Source organism: Pipistrellus kuhlii, unplaced genomic scaffold (assembly GCF_014108245.1).
Source record: "Pipistrellus kuhlii isolate mPipKuh1 unplaced genomic scaffold, mPipKuh1.p scaffold_m20_p_6, whole genome shotgun sequence".
In the NCBI taxonomy this organism is placed as follows: Eukaryota; Metazoa; Chordata; class Mammalia; order Chiroptera; family Vespertilionidae; genus Pipistrellus; species Pipistrellus kuhlii.
Window position 1 is genome coordinate 51426688 of NW_023425562.1, and position 23379 is coordinate 51450066.

A 23379-nucleotide genomic window follows, 5' to 3' on the forward strand; every position below is an offset into this window, starting at 1 on the left:
GCTTTTACTTAAAATAATTTTTACTACTCATGACGTTATTTCGCAGTCTGAACTGGCGCGCTGGCAGGAAGCACGTGCAGCCTCAGTGTGTGCGCAGGGCCAAGGCAGAGGCTCAGAACCAGCAGCAGCTCACACACCCCGGGCAGCAAGTGTGGACAGATGGGCGTTCTGGTCAAGTCTAAGATTTCAGAAATCACTGCCAAGCACTCTGATCAATATTTCATTCCAATCCATTTGTCACTTTGACCAGTTTATTTTGGGACTGAATATTTTTTTACTAAGTCATCCCATTCCCTGGGATCATCCAAGCTGGACAAGGCTAATTTTGGGGTCCCTGGAAGCCTGATGTCTGGGCGGGGACTGGCACAAAGAGGAGAGGCATCCGTGGGCGAAACCAGGGGCCTGGGGGGCTGACCTGGTCTAAAGCTCTCAGCCCTCCTGGGAATGGAGTTCAGACACTGATGCTGAATCTTGGCCCCAAGCCGGACCTTAGGACTAATGAGCCCAAGGCCTCGGGCCAGATCTGTAATATTCCAGGGACACTGTCTTATCTCTCAAGGCCAAAGTCAGCATCTTGACCTTGGCCCATTGCCTGGCAAACAGACAGCCAACAATAGAAAAGAAGGACCCGATGGGAGGGAGGGGCTGATTCTACAGCCCTTCCCCGCTGTAGGAGAAACTCCAACCCACATCTCATCCTGGGTGGGTCTGTGGGGCCCAGCACACGATGGGACTATCTCTTGGAAGAAGCTTAGATAAAGGGAAAGGCCCCTCACTGTTCTCACCCTGAGAGATGCTCTGCACCCCCTTTCAACCTTCAAGCCACAATGAGACTACACGTGTGATCCATGTGCACCCCTGCAGCCCAGGATGCCTCCATGGAGGTTGTCACATGCTTCATGTGACCCCCACATGCCTGACATGTGCACAGAACAGCACACAGGACAAAACTCCCGCATGGGAAGGCATCCCTCTTCATCCCCAAGGTCAAAAGCTGGTGGTCCACCCAGCACATCAGATCTTCAGATGTGTTTGGCTGGTCCTACCCAAAGATGTCCCATGCCACGTTTTAAAAAACATCTGAATTTGTTCCCCACGTTTAAAAACTGTGATGTTTTTACTCTAACATTGGGCCCAATTCTCATAAGGCCACGACTGTCCAAGCTCAACAGCAACTGTCTCAGATGGCGTCTGTCCTCGTGGATTCACATTGGTGCCCACGGCTCCCTGTGACACCTCTCCCTCTGAAGGGAAGGGTCACCTGCCACTGACCACTATGTTTGCATCCCTTTCTCTTGCACCGAGTCATCTTCCTTGATGATGGTGTCTGCCTGGCCTAGACCGGCATCTGAGGTTGCAACTGCCATCACAAACCACCCTGTGTCTCCCACAACCAGCATACCTGCCACCTCCCTCCGCAGCCCTCACCTTGTAATATCTTCTGTCAGCTGGGCAGGGTCAGGGGGGTAGAACTTGACTGTGAAGGCAAAATTCCAGGGGCTGCCTAAAAGAAGATGGGGCAGAGATCAGAGAGGCACCATTACCCAGACAAACCATCCTATCAGCAATTTTCAAAGTCTTCTCATCTGTATAATCTCAGGACACTCTAATCAGAGAATCTGGAACACTGTTCCCACTTGACAGATGAGAAGACTGAGGCCCGTGTGAAGAGCCTTATTGTAAACTAGCAGTGGGGAGAAAGGTAGAAAGAAAGAACACCAGTTGTGCACCCCATTAATTATTTTACAAACATTGCTTCATTATATCTTGCAACAACCCTGCGAGTGAGTCCCCCATTTTGCAAACGAGGACACTGAGGCTCAGGTAGTAAAACTGTCAGCCCAAGGGCACTGGCGAGGAAGGACGGTGCTGGGCTTCAGACCAGGCCCACCTGGCTCCAGCGCTCGTGCCCCTTCCTTTTCAGAAAAGTCTAGTTGACAGGACGTGAATGGGGAGAAAAGAAGCCTAAAAGCACCACGTTAAACAGGTTTTCTAACTTTGGACTTCTCAGAGCCCTCACTCTGCCGTTACAAATTGTACCTCTCCAGAGGAGACAAGCATTCAAGACTTCCCAAAACTTATCTGACCTGCTGTATCCATTTTTCATAAGGCAGATTAATGTTCCCTGAAACACACTGGAAAACTCTGCCCTATCTCACTTTAACTCTATCTCAAACGACAGAAATGGATTATAAACAAGACCTGAAAGGCAAATATGATGGGCTAAAAGTAACAGAGGTCATCTCACAGGGATAAATGTTAACCTCCGCATTTAGATATGAAAAATTAATGGTACATCTATAGGAGGCAGGCAGAAATAAAGGCTGAGGTTTTAGCTGGAAACTAGCTCAGTAAGCCAAGAGAAGGGATGACCACATAAGAAAGGAAGAGAGGTTGGTGGTGGAGGGTGGGGGCAGGAGGAAGAGGAGGTGGGGCAGGAGGGAGAGGGGGCGGGGCAGGAGGGAGAGGGGGCAGGGGTGGGGGCAGGAGGGAGAGGGGGCGGGGCAGGAGGGAGAGGGGGCAGGGGCAGGAGGGAGAGGGGGCAGGGGAAAGAAACAGAGAGGAGGTGTTGATGAAAAGCTACAATCCAGAACAATGGTTAGACCACCCCTGTGACACTTGGGGCTCCATGCTCTAACAAGGCCCCTGACAAAGTGAGAAAGGGGGGCCCATCCAGGACATGAAGGCTGGAGGTCATGCTGTCACTACCATCCTCATCGTCACCATCTTCATCTGTCATGTCTCCAACACTTACTAAGCTCTGGTCACTTGTTTTGCTACATGTTACAGGCATGTATAGAAATTTAATCTTCATAATGATCCTGAGGTTGACTTTCCTTCCTATGGATGAAGATTTTGAGAGGTGTGCTCGCTTCGGCAGCACATACACTAGAGAATATGAGAGGTTAAGTAACTCTCCCAGGGTCACTTAGCTGCTCAGCAGAAAACAGAGGGCTAGCCCGGCTGATGTGGCTCAGTGGTTGAGCGTTGACTCATGTCATAGGTTCAATTCCCAGTCAGGGCACATGCCTGGGTTGTGGGTTCGATCCTCAGCAGGAGGCACGCAGGAAGCAGCCAATTAATATTGATGTTTTTCTCTCATTGATGTTTCTATCTCTCTCTCTAAAAATCAATAAAAACATTTTTTTAAAAAGAAAACAGGGGTCTAATCTTGGGTCATCTGACCTCAGAATCCAGGCTCCTGACCACAGCTGACTCCTTGGGGAAAGAATACTCAGGGGAGCCCTGGCCAGCGAGCGTGGCTCGACTGGATGGGCATCACCCCAGCACGGAGAGGCCGTCAGCTCCGTTCCTGCTCAAGGCACATCCCAGGTTGCAGACTCAATCCCCGGCGCAGGGAGCAGCCAATCGATGTTTCTCTCTCTCTCACCCTCTCTTTCTCTCTCTCTAAAAATCAAAATTAAAAAAATAAATAAAGGGAAGAAAGAAGCCTTAAGGGGAAATAACCCCTGTCTCAGAAATAATAATGATAATAATAACTAGTATATTACTTGTGCAGGTACCATTTTAGATGTTGTGTATCTAATAACTCATTTAATGCTCACATTTAATAACTCATTTAATCGTCACCTAAAGGTACATACTATCATCATTCTCACTTTACAGATGAGGAAACTGAGACACAAAACAATACAAGAAGTTGTGATGGAGTGAAATCCAATCCAGGCAGTCCAGCCTCATTCTCTCTCCTTTTAAGTCACACCACACTGCTAGGGGGCGGGTACTGTCCACACACTTTATTGAACTGTCACCTCCACCCTGTGAGGTAGGAATCATTAATCGGCTTGCCAAGAGGAAGCGGAGCCCAGAGGGCTGGAGGAGTGGCCCCCAGTGCCCTCGGGGATGGGCGCAGAGATCTGAGAGGAAATATACCCAAGACCAGGACTTGTGCCACCTTCAGAAGGCTGGGAGGAGGGGCTGTCTTAAAGAAAGGGGGTGAAAAATTTCTCCCTGGGGTCTCAGAACACGGAACTAGACTGAATGGGTGGAAGATGCCCGGGCAGGGCAGAGACCGCGGCTTTACACAGGAGGCAGCACTGCTCCGATGACACCAGGGCACTGACTCCTGGCCGGCGGAGGAAGCTGAGACCCCTCAATGGCCAGCGCCTCTCTTTCCCAAGCTTTGGGTCCTTCTCCAACACTGCTCGCTGTCCGTGTTCTGATTCTTTCAGGCAGGAGAGCCGGGCCGCCCAGCCAGGCGGGGGCCCCTGGGGACAGCCTGAGCCCAGGCGAGGACCCGGCTCCAGAGGAGCACGCTCTGTCTGTGGCCTCTCTCTTTGTCTACAACTGACAGAAGCTGACAGGAAGAATTCCTCAGGCCCCCTCCCACAGAGTCAGCTGGCATCCCTGGGCCAGCTGCCCGCTGTCATAGCAACAGGCTCCGCTAGAGCTTTCTAGCCCAGGGACCAGAGAGTCCAAGCAAGGGGCTCTAGGTCTCTGCCTACTGCATGGCCCCTCTCTGAGGCCACTTACCTCCTCCTCCTGCCATCTGAGCCCACCCCTGCCAACAGAAAGCACGGGTTGTCAGCCTGCTCGTCTGTCCTTGCCCCAGACCCTGAAAAGAGTGCAGGATGGTGCTGGGAGGCCAGGGCTCAAGACCTGGCTCAGCCAACTCCTTGCTCTGTGACCTTGAGCAAATAACTGCCTCTCTCTGGGCCTTAGTCACCCATTGTTACGTACAGGAGATGGCCAGGACAGGGAAGGGCCTAGCCTTCTTCTGACATAGTAACTCCTGTCAGTTGGCAGTAGCCATGTGTGGGCAAGGATGCTGAGTCAGGGGTCACTGATCACTGAAGCCTTCACCAGCCCTGGAGAGGAGGGGGCTGTTTTCAGGTCATTATTTGCCCCCGGGTCCTAGATGACCCTGCAAGTCTCTTCAGTGCTGACATCCTAAGGGCATGTGTGATCCCTCTGCTAACCTACTGTGTGATTCTAGACCAGAGATTTTCTTTTTCTTTTTTAAAAAATATATCTTTATTGATTTCAGAGAGGAAGGGAGAAGGAGAGAGAGAGCAACATTAATGAGGAGAGAGAATATCGGCTGCCTCCTGCACGATCGGGGAATTGAACCATGACCTCCTGGTTCATAGTTTGACCCTCAACCACTGAGCCACAACAGCCGGGCTAGAACAGCAATTTCCAACTGAGTCACATGTTCTCTCTCTCTCTACCTTTTTCCCTCCCTCCTTCCCCTTCCTCTCTCTCTCTCAAATCAATAAACATATATTTGGGTGAAGATTTTTTTTTTTTTTTAATGACAACAGCCAATACAAGAATAGTCACCTGATGTGAATGAATCAAAATTATACCTATTTAACCAAACTAAAATCTGGCCGGTATGGCTCAATTGGTTGCACATCATCCTGTGCACCTAAAGGTTGCTGGTTCAAATCCTGCAGGGCACATACAGGGTTTGCCAGCTTGATCCCTGGCAGAGGGTGTGCAGGAGGCAGCTGATTGATGTTTCTCTCTTGCTCCCTCTCCCTTCCTCTCTCTCTAAAAATCAATGGGAGTAAAAAAACTAACCAAAATTATACCTATTTTTTGGTCAGATCAGCAAAAATATGTATTTTTTTTCTTGGTGTGCCACAGAATTTTAGTAATTAGTTTTTGTGTGCCATGTGATGAAAAGGATTGAAAATCGCTGCACAGGCATTTCTCTTATCCAGGCCTCAGGCTCCTCATCCATAAAACCATGCCCTGCCTCCCCCAAGATCTTCCACGTGGAGCAAATGAACTCAAGAATCTGATCACACTTCCCAAAGTAGGGCAGAGCAGCACATCTGAGGCCCCCGCTGCCTGGAACCCCGCTCCCCCCGCCCCCCCGCCCCTGCATTCCCAATCTCAACCGGCCACTCACTCCGGATCTGCTTCTTGATTTCCTTGGAGGGGTCCAGCCAGTTCTGCAAGAGAAGATAGAGTTCGTTAGAGGGAAGATGGAGAAGAGGACCCAGATAGGCCCAGGAGAGAGCAACATCCCGAAATAGCCCCCCTGCCCTGACAGACCCTAGCAGGAGCAGCCTTCCCCGGCTGAGCTTTCTGGGCCCTTTTCCTGGGACTGGGAGGTAAGGGAATAAGGCCTGGACTCACCCTCGAGCTTGGGACTCAGGGCTCTGGGGCGGCATTGCCCTGAGGCAGCACATGAACAGGTAATACAGCTGCGGTGAGACTGGTGGAAGGAGGAAACTAGGAGCCTCCCCGGAGTGGGGGAAGTGCCTCAGTTTCCCCAGGAAGCCATGGCTGGTTCTCAGATACCCAACTGGGGTGGCATTCAGGTCCCCAAGAAAGGACTGGGGGATGGGGTAGACACAGAGAGCAGAAAGTGCCTCATCGAGATCTGACGGAACCCATGGGCTACCCCCAGGACTATGGGGGCCATAGAGAAGAAGTCTCCCCACAGCAGCCTCCCCTGCCAGCCCTCTCCCCGGCCCAGGTACCTTCTGGCTGTCAGCATCACAGAAGGTCAGGCCGAAGTAGTCCTTCTCCAGGAGGTTGAGGTGCTCACAGACCAGGTCAAACAGCACCTGGCCCCGGCCGTGTTTCTGAAGCAGAGAGCGAAGCTTCTGTGAGGCCAGCATCACCTCCGAGGGGGGCCGGGGGGCCTCTGACTCCGCCAGAACAGCGTGCGGACCCCCAAGAGCCTTCCCGCACCCGGAGAGAGGTCAGCATTCCTGCCGCCCCGCTGGCTCTGAACCTAATGCCCAGTCATCAAGTGCCGTCTTCCAACCTCCCCAGACCTCAGACCTGCTCAGTGGGTGGGGAGGGAGTTGAGAGTCGGGGTGTGTGTGTGTGTGTGTGTGTGTGTGTGTGTGTGTGTGTGTGTGATTTCTCCTTCCTTACAGGGATTAAGAGAAGGAGGCTAACTTGGACTCAAGGAACAGAGAATGAAAAGTCTGAGCTTTGGGTGGGAGAAGGAGAGAGGAGCCACCTGAAATATGAGGGGCATGGACAGTGGGGTTAGGGGAGACCCCAGGACTCAGGGTCACAGTGTGACTCACCCTCCCCAGCCCTTCCCCTAACACCAAGTCTGAGTGAAATCCTACCCGGGCAGCAAGTAAGGTTCTATAGGAGCTCATGGGGCCCAAATCAGCCTCAGCTAGAAGCAGCCTGAGAGAGCCATCTTTCTAGCCACCCCCACACAACCAGGCTTCGTACCTCTCTGAACACCACTGGGCCTGAGGGTGCACAAGGTCAAATCCCAGAACCTGGCTGGATACCCTAAGCCCACAGGGTGAGGGTGAGCACCGATAAAGGCAGTACAGGGCCGGGGGAGTGAGAAGCAGTTACTACTCAGAGAGGCAGGGACCTCCAGAGAGAGGGTCTGGCTAGGTCACAGGGGCCGAGACCAGGCCTGACTGTGGACAGCAGCTGCGGGAAGCCAGGAGGTCCCTGAGCCGGGAGGAGTGCTTCAGAGTGTGGACTCTGCCAGACTCTACACTCTCTAGCGCAGGATGAACCGCCTCTTGGGGCCAGGGTGGCTAAGAAAGGAGAGGTTGAAGATATCCCTTCATTTTGCCCCAAAGTAGGCCAGATGTTTATTCTGAAACCCTTCTATAGAAGAAATAAATATTTTAAAAAAACGAAACAAAATATCCCAACCCTGCAAAAAAAAAAAAAAAAAAAAGAGGGACCAGCCTCCCAGGGCTCAGGAGTCAGGCATGTCCCTTAAGATCCGGGCAGGAGGGAGAGGGAGTGGCTCCCGTAACCCTCAGCAGTTAGGCCACCCTCTGGACTCTCCGTGCAGAGGGCCAGGAATGGTGCCGAGGCCAGGGAAGAATCTCTAAGGGGGCGAGAGACAATTCGGAATTTGGGCAGGATTCTGAGCCTAGACAGGAAGAGAGGACGCTAACTGGGAGGCCAGAGGGCTGACTCCAGAGAGGAGGTGTCTGCCCTGCCACCCCGTGTGGGACAGGGCCACGCCACGGGGTCTCTGCGCGGCCTGGGGGAGTGTGTCTTCCCAATGGCCACCTCCCTGCGCCTGGGGAACACCCTCACCATGGAACCCTCAAGTGGCCAGTTGTCCTAGCGGTAGTATCCTGGGCAGGGGGAGTTCACAAGGGAGGACCCCTCTCTCCACCCAATAAAAATGATTCTAGCCAAAACCGGTTTGGCTCAGTGGATAGAGCATCGGCCTGTGGACTGCAAGGTCCCAGGTTCGATTCCGGTCAAGGGCATGTACCTTGATTGCAGGCACATCCCCAGTAGGGGGTGTGCAAGAGGCAGCTGATCGATGATTCTCTCTCATCGATGTTTCTAACTCTCTATCCCTCTCTCTTCCTCTCTGTAAAAAAATCAATAAAATATATATTTTTAGGAAAAATGATTCTAGTTGGGACAGTGTCTGCTGGGTCACAGAAGAAATTGGGCTGCAGATCAGCCCTCGGATGGTGGCTCCTCGCCAGGGTACAGCCGCCCTGAGAAACCTTTTCCCGGTGCCAGCCTGGTGCCTCGTCTAATTCTATTTGCATCAAAACAGGCCTCTCCAGGCCTGGATGCCACCACTGCAGAGGCCTGGCCAGGTCATCTCTCTGGGACCCTCGAGTCAGTCCAGGACTCCATGACGAATGGATGGAGTGCGCACAGAAGCCTGCTCTGCTCTGAGGCCAGCTGGCTGCGGATGGGGCGTGTGGCATGGGGTAGTCCCTACCTCCACCTCACACTCATACTCAGAGGCATCGAGCAGAGTGACTCGGCAGACAGCGCTCTTGTATTTCTTGGCAATCTTCTGGGGCGACTTCTGGGCCTTGCTGGGCGTGGTCCTCTCTGACAGGCCATCAGCCTCCCCGTTGTCCTTCTCATCCATGTCTAGGCTCTGTGGGTCCAACAGGAGAAGAGTTAGGTCAGTGAGCTTGAAATCACAGCCTTTCACCCAAATGAGATGCAACAAGGAGGCAGCTGGGGCTATGCTGGACCCCAAAATGAGCGCCGCTGCCATCTAAGGTCCCTGGAGTGACCAGTCTGTGGTGGGTGGTGCAGGAGGAGAACCAGAGCTTCCACGTGCAAACGATGACTCCGGTGAGGGGCCCACTGCTCTCCTGCAGGCTCCTGCTGCTGGGGCGGCCTCTGCAGGCGGGAGGGAGCACCCACAAAACCACCCCCGGTGGCCAGAGCTGTCCTGTCTCCCCAGAATATGCATGAGATATAAGAATACCTATCTGGACTCCTCCTTCTTGGTCTGTCCCTGGGGCTAGCCTGAGGTCTGGGGCTTGTGGACTAATTTAACGGAGGGGAGGGAGGTCTGAGCCCTGCCCTCTTGTCCGAACTCTACCCTGACACCCTCAATGGCCTTGGCCAAGTCCCTGCCCTGCCTGGGCCTATCGTGATTTAAGGAAGGAATAAAGTCAACGACTAGGTGATTCCTTGAGTCCCTTATAGCTTCAGGGTGATAAACTTGCGGCTACCCTGGGCTGGTGAAGCTAGAATGGACAGGCTCAGGGGGTAGGAAATGAGGTTGAAAGAACATGTGTTTTTGACATCAGATCTAGATTCAGCTTCCACATCTGTCACTTTATAGCAATGTGACTTTAGCAACTCACCTTATCCTGCTGAGCCTCAATTTCCCCGAGTGCAGGCTACACTCTTAGGTATGGGAGAATTAAATATAAAAACGACACTGTGCTCAGCATGTAACTGGTCCGTAATGAATCTTCATTTCCTCCTCCCCTCCTTCCTAAGAACGTGCCCCAGAGGACAGGCTGGGCAGGAGGAGGGCTGCCCGTGCTCTCGGGCACACACCTGATCCGCAGGCCGAGTGTCCTGCTGGGGCGGTTGCTTTTCATTGGAGTTGGCCTCCGGGTGGCCGTGGCCTGCAGGGGTCACTGGGGTGGTCGCAGCAGCAGCAGCGGCGGCCCCAGGCTGCTGCGGGGCCTCTTCCTGAGCCTTCTTCACCTCAGAATCGGGGCCTGTCTCTGTTGTCATGGTGACCAGCACGCCTGCAATGGCATGAAGAAGAACATGTGACGGGGAAAGGGGAAGCGATAGTGTGACGGAACAGAGCGAGGGGGGCAGGAACCACACGCAGAGAGAGGCAGATGGAGACAAATGGATAAAGAGCCACAGAGAGAGGGAGGGGAGGAGGGAGGGACAGGAAGTAGGGATGGGGAGAGAGTCATGAGAAGTGAGGGGTTGGTGGGGACAACGGAGGTCACAGGCACTTCCCTCCCAACCTTGTGTACAATAGCTCCTCGGGGACTCTGATACCTTGTCCAGGTCTGGAATGTGGACCCTTCCCAGGGGCCACGTGAGTCTCTCGAGGGAGCCCCAAGCTGCCCAGAGCAACAGGCAGGACCTCAGCTAGGCTGTCTGCCCAACAACCGCAGGCTGAGGCCCCACGAGGCTACCGGCACACAGTAACCCCTCACTGAAGGCTGGATAAACTGAACTCCCGGCACTGACTGTGGACAAGGCTCTACATGCCCCAGGCCTTGTCAATAATTCCTCCCCCGGTGACTTCACGGGGATGTTGTCAGGATGGATCCAAAGGGTAAGACAGAAGGGCATTCTTAACAGACGCACAGCCCTGCCCATGTAAGAGTCAGAAAAACTGGACTCAGGCCCAGGTTGGCTACAAATGGAGCATTCAGTTTACCTCTCTAGGACTCATCCAAAAAGCAAGGGACTTAGAGAAACTATCTATTATATAAGTTATATATAAATTAGCTATTCTTTTTTTTAATATATATATTTTATTGATTTTTTACAGAGAGGAAGGGAGAGAGATAGAGAGCTAGAAACGTCGATGAGAGAGAAACATCGACCAGCTGCCTCTTGCACACCCCCTACCGGGGATGTGCCCACAACCAATGTACATGCCCCGGACCGGAATCGAACCTGGGATCTTTCAGTCCACAGACCGACGCTCTACCACTGAGCCAAACCGGTTTCGGCTAAATTAGCTATTCTTATCCTTTTCTTCTCAGAGCAAGAAATGAGAGTTTAGAGAATCAAGGACCTATTGCCCAGGTATTCTGTGAAATAAGCACACGGCAAGGACGGAAAAGGAGAGAGAAGGGCATGGTCCCACTCTATATTTAAAAAACAAAACAACAACCTCAACAACACATCACCGTGTTTGTGCACTCGTAGTAAAAGATCTGAAAGATCAATCAGCAAACTGTTAAGAGAGGTTAATAATTTTAAATATACTTTAAAAAAAACAACAACTCACAAGTTGGGTGTTTTTGAGGAAGTACCTATTCTGACCCTATCAGTGGATTCCCAAAGAAAAGTTTGGAATTAAAACCAGGGAACAGAGATATGGGCAGGAACCCTCATCCCTTCCTCCAGATACACCTGACGCTTATGTGACACCTGGTGCCAACTCTGTGCCAGGATATAAATGAGAAGGAGCAAGACTTAGACCTGGCAAATCCCTCCCTGACCCCATCTGCCAGGGGAGGCCTCTGATGGGCAGACAGGCAGACAGGTGCTGGATCTACCCTGGAGTTCCTCCCTGACCCCATCCAGTATGAGAGGCCCCTGATGAGCAGGCAGACAGACAGACAGACAGACAGACATCACAGCTACCTCCAGGGGCACATACCCCTGCCCCACACTTGCTTTTTGCTTTTCAGTTTCGCTCCTTGCACTCCTGTGGGGCACCAGCCCGGCCCAAACCAAAGGGCACTGGACAGAAGGGCAGGGCCCTGAGCGCCCCACTAGGCCATGCGGGAACTCTGGGGCCCCGAACAGACCACAGACATCCTCAAGCCCCAACGAGTGGGTAATGAGAAAAAGCTCTGTAATTTTTCATCAAAGACATTAGAGTGTCACCGGAGCACAGATGAGAGGGCTTGTTGTTACTGATGCTGCTAATAAAGCGGAAGATGAGGAGGAAGAGAAGGCCTCGGTGCACACACAATGCCTCACCCTCGCCCCGAGATGCTTCCCACTTACATCATCACCCTGGGCTTTACGGGATCACTTAAAGCCGTAGTAAAATAGAGGCTCTCTGTCGCTTGGGTGACACCAAGTGCTGACTGTGCAGGACACAAAGCAACAAGAGCTGCTCCAGGGAGCTCACCGCCCAAACAGACCTGCCCGCCTGGCTCGGGATCTCAGCCTGCGCTGGAGGATGTCGGCCATTATGCTAGATAAGGCCTAGAGGGAAGAGCCCTCAACATAAATGCCTACTTAAGTGTGCTTTAAAACACACACACAGCCGAAACCGGTTTGGCTCAGTGGTAGAGCGTTGGTCTGCGGACTGAAAGGTCCCAGGTTCGATTCCGGTCAGGGGCATGTACCTGGGTTGCGGGCACATCCCTGGTAGGGGGTGTGAGGGAGGCAGCTGGTCGATGTTTCTAGCTCTCTATCTCTCTCCCTTCCTCCTCTCTGTAAAATATCAATAAAATATATTTTAAAAAACCAAAAAACAAAACACACACACACACACACAAGAACCCACAGACTGAGCTGTATGTTTTTGCTGGAAGGAGCAGCAGCCACATGACCCTCACGGGCCCAGGCAGCCCAGCGGCCCTGGCGCATCAGCTCCTCCCTCTGCCTCAGCCCACACTCTGAACCTCCCCGGGCCTGGTCCTCTCGGACAGCCAGGAGAGCAATCTCAAATGAACACCCCAGCCGCCCGCTGTCCTGTCCGGTCTCCAGCAGAGCCTGCCGGCAGGGAAGACCTGGTGCTGGCAGAACCGCAGAGGAGGGGCACTGGAAGTCATTCAAGATGATTCCATCTCCTCTCTTTTTCCGATGATTCCCAGAGAGCGAAAGAGACGTGCGCGACAGTCGTTTCCTCAGACAGGTTTTCCCTAACCCTCCCCCTCCCCCCACTCTCCTCCCCACCCAGCCTCCTGATGCCCCAACCCTCGCTGCTTCAAGCAAACCTCAACAGAAGCTCCTCGAAGGAAAAAACACTCAGGTCCAAGGAAGTGGCATAAGCCTACGGTAAGCACTGTGGCCGGGGCTGGCTAAATAAATGATGGCTCATCCACTTAGAGAGTTTGAAAAGATGACGGAGAATATCTGAATGAAAAAGCATGATACATAACAGTTTGCACAGATGGACCCTATTTTGATTAATATTTATACACAGTTACAGAAAAAATCAGCAAAGTGTGAACTTTGGTTGTTTTTAGAGAGTACGGATGATTATTTTCTCTTCTTTCTGCTTAACAGAGTTCTCAATTTCTCTACTATACTTGGAGATTTCTTGATTTAAAAGCATTAGAGGCTGCCCAGCCAGTGTGGCTAAATGGTTGAGCATCGACCTGTGAACCAGGAGGTCATGGTTGGATTCCCAGTCAGGGGACATGCAGGGATTGCAGACTCAATCCCCAGTAGGGGGCATGCAGGAGGCAGCCAATCAATGATTCTCTCTCATTATTGATGTTTCTATCTCTTTCCCTCTCCCTCCCTCTCTCAAGAAAAACATATTTTAAGAAAAGAATTAAAAATCTTAAAAATAAAAGCATTAGAGGTTAAAAAATAATTTTTTTTTTCAAAGCAGATGGCTTGGTATGACAGAATGTGAAGGACATAAAATCTGCTCAAACTTTAAAAAGAATTTACTAATTTAAAAAAAATAATAACATTAAAATAAAAAATAAAACCTATGATAAGATCCTTCTGTATTTTACAATCCAGGATAATGGCACGGTCCTCTCACCAGGCCACGGAAAACGAGCCAAGAACCTGGCCTTGGCTTCTGCGACAGTCAGTCACGTGGGCACAGTTCTGCACAGGCCCAGGCCAGCACGGCTGACGGAGCCCCTGGCAGCCAGGCTGGCCGGGCACCACGGGGGACCGCGGGGAAGCGTGTGCTGGTTCCTTCGGCGCTCCTGCTGCAGGGAGGAGGATGCTCACCTAGAAAACGGTTCAACACCAAGCATGTGACTTAGATTCGCTTAGTTTCAGCCCCCAGAAGATTCTGGAGATTTGGTGACAGGGGACATGGCCCAGAGTTCTCAAAGAAGGGCTTGCAGGGTGGGGAATGGAGGGTGAGGCGGAGAAAAGGGAGAACATAGACAGGAGATGGCAGGGAGGGCGTTTTGGCTCAATCGCCCTGTGAGGAAATGCCCAGAGAGGGGAACAGGTAGTGCTGAGCAGGAAACAGACAGGTGGCCTTGACATCCTGACTCCTCAGAACAAGAAGCCTATGAATGTGAGCTTCAAGCAGCCCGGCAGGAGGAGCAGGTGGACTCCGGAAAAGGGAAGGAGCTGGGGGCGGAGCAGACGGCCTTGCAGGAGTCAGACGTGTGGCTACTGGGAGGGGCAAGGCTCCCATCGCTACACGCTGCTTCAGGCCAGGCCACGGCCAGGGACCTCACAGTCATCTCAGTGCCCCTCCTGGCGCAGCAGGGCAAGGGCCAGACCTAGAACCCAAAGTCTGGGTCTAGGACCAGCTCGCTCTGTGACCTGGCTAGTAAGCAAGCGACTTCACGTCTCCTGAGTCTAGGTGGCTTTGTCTAAAAGCCAGAGATATGCCTCCTTCCCTCTCGGGGAGGTGATGGAGATTCAGGAAAGTAACACCGAGAGAGCGCTCCGCACGCTTTGCGCCCAATCAAACGACCCTGAGACGGTCTGTAATTACAAGCAGTAATGGGAAGCCACGGTAGGGAGTGGCCTGAGAACCAGGAATTCAGAAGTGTGCACCCAGAATGGACGCAGAAAGACGTTCTAAGAGACGGAGGCCAGCAAGGCCTGACTGAGGACCCTAAACATGAAATCCAATATGCGTGGGATTAGCAAAGCGGGGAGGGCAGCCAGCCAAAGTCAATGCCGACGGGGCTTACACCAGCCCTGCCTGGAGGAGGGAGCCCGTGAGGCCCAGGGTGCTCACTTGGTGGGTCTGGGGCCAGCCTCGAAGGCTGTCAGCATTGCAGCCACCTGCTGGCTCCTCCTCCGGGGGCACTCAGCGGCGCCCCCACACTGTGGCTTTCCATCTGGTGGCCCAGCCGAGGCAACAGCCACTTGGCCTGCTGTGGTGCCACTCATTAAAATGAATCGACAGATTTATACATCAGGCCCTCCGACCTGGGCTAGCATGAGTCAGCATCCCTGAGTCCAAAAACTTGGATTTGTTCTTTTTCTTTATTCCCACAGCCCCTGCTCAGGTGCAAGTTACTCTGATTCACTCTGCATGGCTTCCCCAGCCGCCCCATGGACTCCCTGTGGCCCTGGGGCCTTCCTAGGGTTTACTCTCCACAGAGAAGCCACAAGGACCTTTTCAAAACTCCAGCCGATGCCCTCTTTAAACCCTCCAATGGCTTCCCATCAAAGGAAAACACAAACGCTTCACCAAGGCTACCCATGGCCCTGCCTCAGCTTCCGCTGCTGCCCACACCATCACTGTGAGCCTGCCATACCGCTTCCACCTGCTCCTCAACCACGCCAAGCTTGCCTCTGCTGTGGGGTTTGCCCTTAGATGGTACGGACAGTGGGCTTGTCCCCTAAATCTTGGCCGTGGCAGCTCTTACCCTTCAGATCTCAGCCTATGCACCATTGACCGCTCTGAAAGGAGATCTCTCCCCCTCATGTTTTGGTTACAGCGTGCTGACATTTTGTTTTTGTTTTTTGTTCTTTTTGTCACTTTAACCATTTTAAAGTATAAATTGGGTTTTAATTACATTCACAATGTTATACAATAATCACCACTATCTATTTCCAAAATTTTTCATCACCCCAAGAAGAAACTCTGTACTCATTTAGCAAGCATGCTGGATTTTTCCCCCAGAGCAACTATCACAAACAAAACTTATATTTATTGATTGGTTTACTTATTTGTTTCTATTCCTCCTCTGGAACATAAATTTCATAAAGACAAAACTTTTATATTAATCACATTCACCATTACCTCCCGGGCTTAGTGCTGTTTTCAATAAACAACAACAACAAAGCTAACACATCCAGAGTTTGCTATTTGCCAGACACTGATCTAAGCACTTTACATCAATTTCACATTTAATTTTCATAAGAACCTATACTAGATGCTCTCATTATCTCCATTTTACAAAAGAAGAAACTGAGCAGTTAAGTAACTGGCCCAAGATCTACAACTAGTGAATGGCAGTGCCAGAATGTACACCCAGGGGTCTGGTGTCAGATGGATGGGTAGATGGACAAATGGGCAAACACAGGGGTAATGGGTGGGTGGAATAACAACAAGACAAGTCTTAAGTCTTCTCAACTGAGGACCAGAGATGGGGGCTGCATTCACCTTGGGAGTCTTTCTGGGTACCAGCCAGCCAGCCTGTCCTGGTGATGTATCAGCTCTTACTGACTTTTCCATCCAAACTCCTGAATTATCAGCCTTCCTTTCCTGATGAGGACACCCAGGCCCGAGAGGCGAACCAATTGCCCCAGGTCATGAGGCTGAGCCGAGTCTCTCTGACTCCCACCTCACTACACGGCAGCTCAGCAGCTGCACAGGGGCTCCTGCCCTGTACTAATTCCTGCCAGGGGTGAGGCTGGCTATGGAAAAACTCCAGGATTGAAAGGGAAGGTTTGTTTCAGTTCTGCCACTTCCCATCTGAGAGGCCTTGGGCCAGTCACTTCCCCTTTCTGAGCGTGCTTCCTCATTTGCCAAACAGGGATGAGAGCCCCTGAACTCCCACTGCAGAGCAGGGCCATGCACATACAGGAGGTTAGAGAAGAAAAGCACTTTGAAATACGAAAGCTAAGTACGGGGAGAGCATGTCACAGATGTTTACAATATGTGTACCAGGACATATGCATGCATATGCATCACAGTGGAACAACATTGGGGCACATACAGTCGTGAACAATTACTCCCCAGCCAGTAAAGCTGTCTCTTCTAAATCACAGACACTAACAACATTTGCCCAGGCATTTCTGAGAATTCTGAACCAGGCAGAAACTAATGGGAGGAGGGAGGGCAAAGAGAGGGAGAAATGGAGCAGGCGTGGGAGCCACAAAACACCAAGAGAATGCAAGGCAGAAAGTGTAATTCCTCTGTTTTGAATGATGTTTCCATAATCACGGTTACGAGATAACGGTTCGTTCTTTTGGGAAGTTGGGGTCACATCTCCTCCATCCCCTAGAACCACGCTTCCGAAGCAGGAGGCTGTCCTCTAGGCCTGTCAGAGCTCCCCTGCCTACAGACTTCTGGTTGGCCGATGGGAGGTGCTGGCAGGAGGTCAGAGGGTGAAGGAGAGAGAGGTCGGGGTGCATCTTCCCAGTGTCCCTCCCTGTGGTTCTGGTAGTGGCTGGGCCCCCATGGGACAGGTCCTTGCACAGGCCCGGCCATCGCTGAATTCTGTGAACACAGTCCCGCCTCTGCTCCTTCAGGCCAAGGGGAGGCAGCAGCTCCTGTCACTGTAACAGCTCCTGGAACTGTTAGTTTGAAGGCACCGCTGCGGGTGCCCTTAACCCTGCCCACACCTTTACTACCAATTAACGCAGTTGAAGCACCTGATGTGTACACCAAAATGGAATTCTATTTTCCCTCAAAATCTGACAGATACACCTCCTAACACTAAATATAACAGAAAGTAGAGAGGGAGGGAAAGAGAAACCAGGAAGCAGCAATGTAACCTACTGGTTAAGGATAAAATGGGAAACAAGGAGATCTCGATCAAGTCCCTTTGCCTCTCTGTGCCTGTATCTGCATCTGTGCAATCCTCATGATAACCTGTGCAGTCCTCATGATAATCTGGCCCACCTCACGGGTGTGCTGTGAGAACCGAATCAGGTCATGCCCGTAAAGCACTTGGCACATGCCAAAGCCCCCTCAGTGCTCGAGAAATGTCAATATTCTCATCTCAGTGCTAAGTCTAAAGAATGAAATGTTAAGAAGAGCATTCCCTTGGAGGAGGAATTACTGAATTTCTCTTTTTAGGGGGTTCTCTGTAAAATTTTTCTATGAACATGTATTACTTTTGGCGTCAGAAAAGAATTAAAAGAAAAACAGAGAGAGAGAGAGAGAGAGAGAGAGAGAGAGAGAGAGAGAATGAGAGAGAGAGAGAGAGAATGAGAGAGAGAGGGAGGAGAGAGAGAGAATGAGAGAGAGAGAATGAGAGAGAGGGAGGAGAGAGAGAGAGAATGAGAGAGAGAGAGAGAAGGAGAGAGAGAGGGAGGAGAGAGAGAGAATGAGAGAGAGAGAGAGAGAATGAGAGAGAGAGAGAGAATGAGAGAAGAAAAAGAGAGAGAGAGATCTAGAGAGAGATAGAATGAGAGGGAGAGGGGGAGGAGAGAGCTAAGACTAATATCTCTCTCTATACTCTCTCGATGCAATGAGAGAGAGAGAGGAGAGAGAGATGAGAGAGAGAGAGAGAGAGAGGGAGGGAGGGAGGGAGGGAGGAGGGACACTGACGCTGTTAAGACCTGTTCTTTCTCTCTGGAGGATGCTCTTCCACTGGGATTTCCCTAGGACGGAACACTGGAACATTCCCTTCCTGGAGTGACAATCTCTGGTGGATGGGAATGAAATGACTGCCTGCTGGAGGGAGGAGGGAGGAGGGGTGCAGGGTGAGAGAGCTGCCTCTGGGGCTCGGCACCACCCTCCCAGCCGGTCTTGGAGCTCCTGAAGGAAGCAGAGGGGCTGACAGGGGAGCCGGGCCACAGTGGTTCTTACTGCTGCTCAGCTCCCAGGAGACAAAGGAGAGATGGCCATCTGTCAGAGGCCTGTGGTACCCATGGGCACCACGTTAAATAAGGCCAAGCAATGTGAAGAGGCTGCCACGGGTTAGCACTGGCTTCCTGCCCAAAAGTTTCATGTGCCACCACGGAGCCACAAACTGATGTGCAGTTGTGGGCCAGGGACCATGTGACATGCCCAGAACTGCGGAGTAACAGCATTCGAAAGGAGAAATGCCTCCTCCGGGGCCACACTGACTGCGGAGGCAGACAGACCGTCCTGTAACTGGCACCCGCTGAGAGCCGGGCTGTGAGCGGGTTCTCTTCCGGGCTTTCTCTCCCTGGAGCTGCACAAGGACCAAACAGGGTAGGTGGTGGGCTTACCCGTCAGGCCGGCCTGGCGGGCCAAGGTCACACGGCCAGTCAGATCGGAGAGAGCCAGGACTAGGACCCAGGTGGGTGGCTCAGGGTCCCACGCTCTTTCCCCTCAATCCTGCTACCTCCAACTTGCTGTCAACCATGTAACCAAAGCTACTGTTGCTCTGGATATGGAAATAATAACAGCCGTATCAACCCCTCCCACATGCAAGGCGCTTGACAATTTAAAGGATCCTTTTAGAATAATCATTTCACATGGACCTCACTGATCAGCAGCGAGTGAGGGGAAGCACAGAACAGCAGCTACGAACACGGGCTTTGGGCCAGCTTGAATCCTTTCCCACTGGCGTGGGGACCTTGGGCCAAGTTGCTTAACCTCTCTGAGAGCCAATCTGAGCTTTTAAACTGAGGGTAACACCTTCCACGCCTCAAAGGCGTGTAGTGAGGATTAAATGAGAGACTGCACTAGGAGCTCACGCTGGTACCATGTTTGCAGGAGAGCAGCGATGGCTCCCATCAGTGAGCCTGTCTCGACCATCAGATGAACACAATGAGTCCAGAGAAGAGAAGAAACTAGCCCAAAGGACACGCAGGGTATAAGCAGCAGCAGGGTCCAGGCAGCCACTTACAATGTCTCGAAAGAATCTGAAAATTTCATAGGTGAGCTCCATCCTGGGTGAGTGACAGAGGGGTTTGCCTTGGATGTCCCCACCCTTTGAGGGTGACAGAGACAGGGCCCCCCACACACACACTGGCCCTCCATGCCCTTGCCCCCTCAGGCTCTGCCGAGAAGGGAGGAGAGGAGGGAAAGGAGAAGGGAGAAAGAAGCAGCAGACCCTAGGGCACACCTCACAGTCTGTGACTCTTTCTCTCATTTGACTTCCTTTAATGGTTTAAACACTATAAAAATCCATTGTCAGCTTTATTTAGAATACGGTAACATTGGAAGCAACTTTAAATGTCCAAGTTAATGAGGACTTACTCGTTCCATTAATTACAAAGTAGCACATACCTATCGTGAATATTTTTGAGATAGATTTTATATGTAAAGACATGGAAAGATGTCAAGACATCATTGAATGAAAAAGATGCAAGTTGTAAAACAACAATGCAATTTATGGTCCCATTCTGGTGCGTATGCTTATGTAGGCATAGGAAATATCCTGCTATTGGCTACTTCTAGAAAGAAGGATTTTGGTTGGGGAGCCAAGGACAGAATACACTTCTGAATTATTAGGATTTTTTCACATATTTCTTTTGTAATTAAAACTAAAACAAAACAAATATAGTATTTAAAAATATGTATTTTGGTCAGTCTTATTTACTTCCCATAGTACCTGCTCTAACTCCATTTGTGCCTGTAAATATAGTCTATCTATGGGCATACCTAATTTACTCCACGTTAAGTGCTCATAATTGTAGGGTTTTTTGTGTTTTTTTTAATTTAACACTAATTGTATCAGAAATATTTCCACATTATTATATCTTGACAGCTAACATTCATGGGTGCTATACGATGTGCTAGTTACATACATTTAAGGCTTTATAAGCCTTAAATCATTTAGTCTTGATGATAATCCTAGAAGGAGGTACTTGGACTATCCATATTACAAATGGAGAAACAGGCTTAAAAAGATGAATTGGCCTGGCCGGTGTAGCTCAGTGGTTGAGTGTCAACCTATGAACCAGGAGGTCACAGTTCAATTCCCAGTTCCAGGCATATACCTGTGTTGTAGGCTCGATCCCCAGTGTAGGGTGTGCAGGAGGCAGAGCCGATCGATGATTCTCTCCGATCATTGACATTGATGTTTTGTCTCTCTCTCCCTCTCTTTTCCTCTCTGAAATCAATAAAATATATATATATAGATATCTATAGATATCTATATATATATATAGATATAGATATATATATAGATATAGATATATAGATATCTATATATATATTTTTTTTTAAGATGAATTGTTTTGCCAACATCTCAACACTAGTAAGGACACAAACTAGACTTGAGCCCAGGTCTGTGTGCATCCTAAGTCCTTGCTGGGAACCTTTGCACCCTGCTCCCCTCTCGGATCCTGAGTGGTGAGTGAGAAGAATGTGGCGAGTAAGGATGAGGAGACTCGGGTCCTGGGTCTAACATTTCCATTACCTTGGACAAGTCACTTCCCATCTGCTTCATTCACTCCGACAACTCTTTCACCAAATCACTGAGCTACATGCTGAGGACACAACGATGAGTCAAATATGGCCCCTGCCCTCAGGGAGATGAGAGTCTAGCCTGGATCTCTTCCTGCACCGGCAGGATCTAACCCCTCTCCCACCTCCGTCACACGTGGAATGAAATGAATAAAGGATGATGCAAAGGAGCTTCAGGGCACAGCTCCATATGCTGCACGGTAAGTATTTCTGTGGCTGTTCGCGGCTGCTTATTATTTGATCCGCTGGATGTTCCAAAACGTTCTCAATCATCTTCCTATTGTCAGGCACTTAGTCCCAATTTGCTGCTATTATAGAGGGAGCTCTGATGGGGATTCATCCAAAGGAAATTATTCAAAGGGGGAAGAGAGGGGAAAGGCAGATACACAAAGAAGATGCTGCAAAACCTTGGAATGGCTGAAGGAAGACAAGTTCTTCATCTTAGACTCACGAGCCTCGAGCGAAAGTCATGGTCCTGGTGGCCTCCCCTACCCCAGACCTCCCCTTCCCCCAAGCAGCTGAGCCGCACACCACCTGAGGGGACAGGCATCTGCTGTGGTTTCAACCTCCTTCCCTCACCAGCCCCCTCTGAGACCACAAGGCTGGTTCTTTCCTGCAAGACCACAGTCCACAGCCTCCTTGTGGTTCTCACAGTTGCCAAAGGGACCTTCCCAAGCACAGATCTGTCTGCCCCAATACATGCTTGTGCAGACCAGACACCTGCAAAGATTCTCAGAGCCTCCAGGTCAAGGGGAAACTCCTCAGCCTGACATTTAAGAGAGGCGGAGGGCGGAGAGCGGTGATGTTTACTGAGCCCCTGGGACGCGCCAGCCCTGCACTGGGTCCTCCACAGAACCACCACCTCACATGGGCTCGGCGAGACAGGTGTGTTTATCCCCATTTTACAGATGAGGAAACTGAGGCGCAGACCAGCTAGGTGATGTGGCTGAGGCCACGTGGCGAGCACAAAGCGGAGTTTTTACTAGATCTGGTGGATTTCAGAGCTTTGCCAAAAGACCCAACACAAGCTGACTTTCTGAGTCACCTCCCAGCACCCCCAGCCCCTGCGCCATCTGCTCGGCGCACACCAGACATCTGCTCTTCTTCAAAGGCATCCCGGTTTCCTTCCCCTCTGACTCGGGAGCATGGATGCCCTCCCCACAAAACGATCAAAATTCCACTTGGTCTTCGGTGCCCAGAAGCCTTCTCTGATCACCAAAATAGAAATCCCTGCTTAGCATATGCCATAACTCGCCCTTTCCCTTTCCTGTGTCCTGTCTGTGCCTCCCGACTAGACCATAAGGCCCTTCAGGAACATGGCTCTGACCCCACGCTGTCTGCATTTGGATCCTGGCTTCCCTGAGACCCAACCGTGTGACCTTGAGCCCCTGTCTCCCCTTTCTAAGCCTCAGTTCCCTCGATCTGTAAAAGGGGAAATGAAGAATTCCTTTCTCACAGGGTTTTGGGAAGCATGTATGAGCTACATAGGGTAATCCCTTCAACCAGAACCTGGCGTGTAATAAGTGCTCAACAAATGCGGACTGCTACTAGTCTTCACAAGCCTCCCACTCACAAAGGTCGTGGTACCAGCCTGCTCACTCCCAAGCCATCCGCCCAGGCTCAGGTCCCCTCCCTACACGGCCTCCCCTACACCGGACTAGCTGATGCCCTGCATTTACTCACCTTTCTGTTTCCGGGCCATTGGAGCCCTCCCACTGTGGCCAATGGCAGCAGGAAATCCAGCACATCCCTACTTCTAGGAGGCCCTCACCAGGAAGCGGAGGTCAAGGCCCACCCCTCTCTCAGGCCTCCAGCTGGTACCTCTGTGCCCCTACCCCTCAGGACCCCTTCCCCCCCAGAGCACTCCGGCCACAGAACCACCCCTGACTCAGACCCAACACACACACCTCTGCACCTGGACCAACCCTGGCACATCAGCCATCTGACTCTGCTGGACACCCGCCTGGTGGTATTCCAGATACTTCCCCAGGTGTAATATCATGGTAGCGAGAGGGGCTCTGGACTCACACAACCCCACCCTTTCCAGCTGTGTAACTTCAAGCAAGTGACACCACCTCTCTGAACTTCAGTTCCCCACCTGTAAAAAGTGGGTAATAATAGCATCTACCTGACAAGGTTGCTGTGAGATGCTGCAAAACCCCTCATTATACTGTATGGTACACAGTAAATGCTCAATAAATGCCTTCCCTCTGGTTCTATAGACATTATTCCAGACACAG

At 51.3% G+C, this 23379-nt stretch overlaps 1 protein-coding gene across 15 annotated transcripts in view; it reads right to left on the reverse strand.

Moving 5' to 3' along the window:
- Positions 1 to 23379, reverse strand: part of EPB41L1 (erythrocyte membrane protein band 4.1 like 1) — a 120217-nt gene that overhangs the window by 43415 nt on the left and 53423 nt on the right. For all 15 annotated transcript variants that reach the window (XM_045574642.1, XM_045574649.1, XM_045574646.1 and 12 more), the window contains 5 exons: positions 9757 to 9953; positions 8669 to 8833; positions 6459 to 6563; positions 5882 to 5924; positions 1429 to 1504 (listed from right to left, as the gene is read on the reverse strand). In XM_045574642.1, the coding sequence (XP_045430598.1) occupies positions 1429 to 1504; positions 5882 to 5924; positions 6459 to 6563; positions 8669 to 8833; positions 9757 to 9939 (572 nt within the window). In that variant the 5' untranslated portion in view covers positions 9940 to 9953. The remainder of the gene's footprint in view (positions 1 to 1428; positions 1505 to 5881; positions 5925 to 6458; positions 6564 to 8668; positions 8834 to 9756; positions 9954 to 23379) is intronic.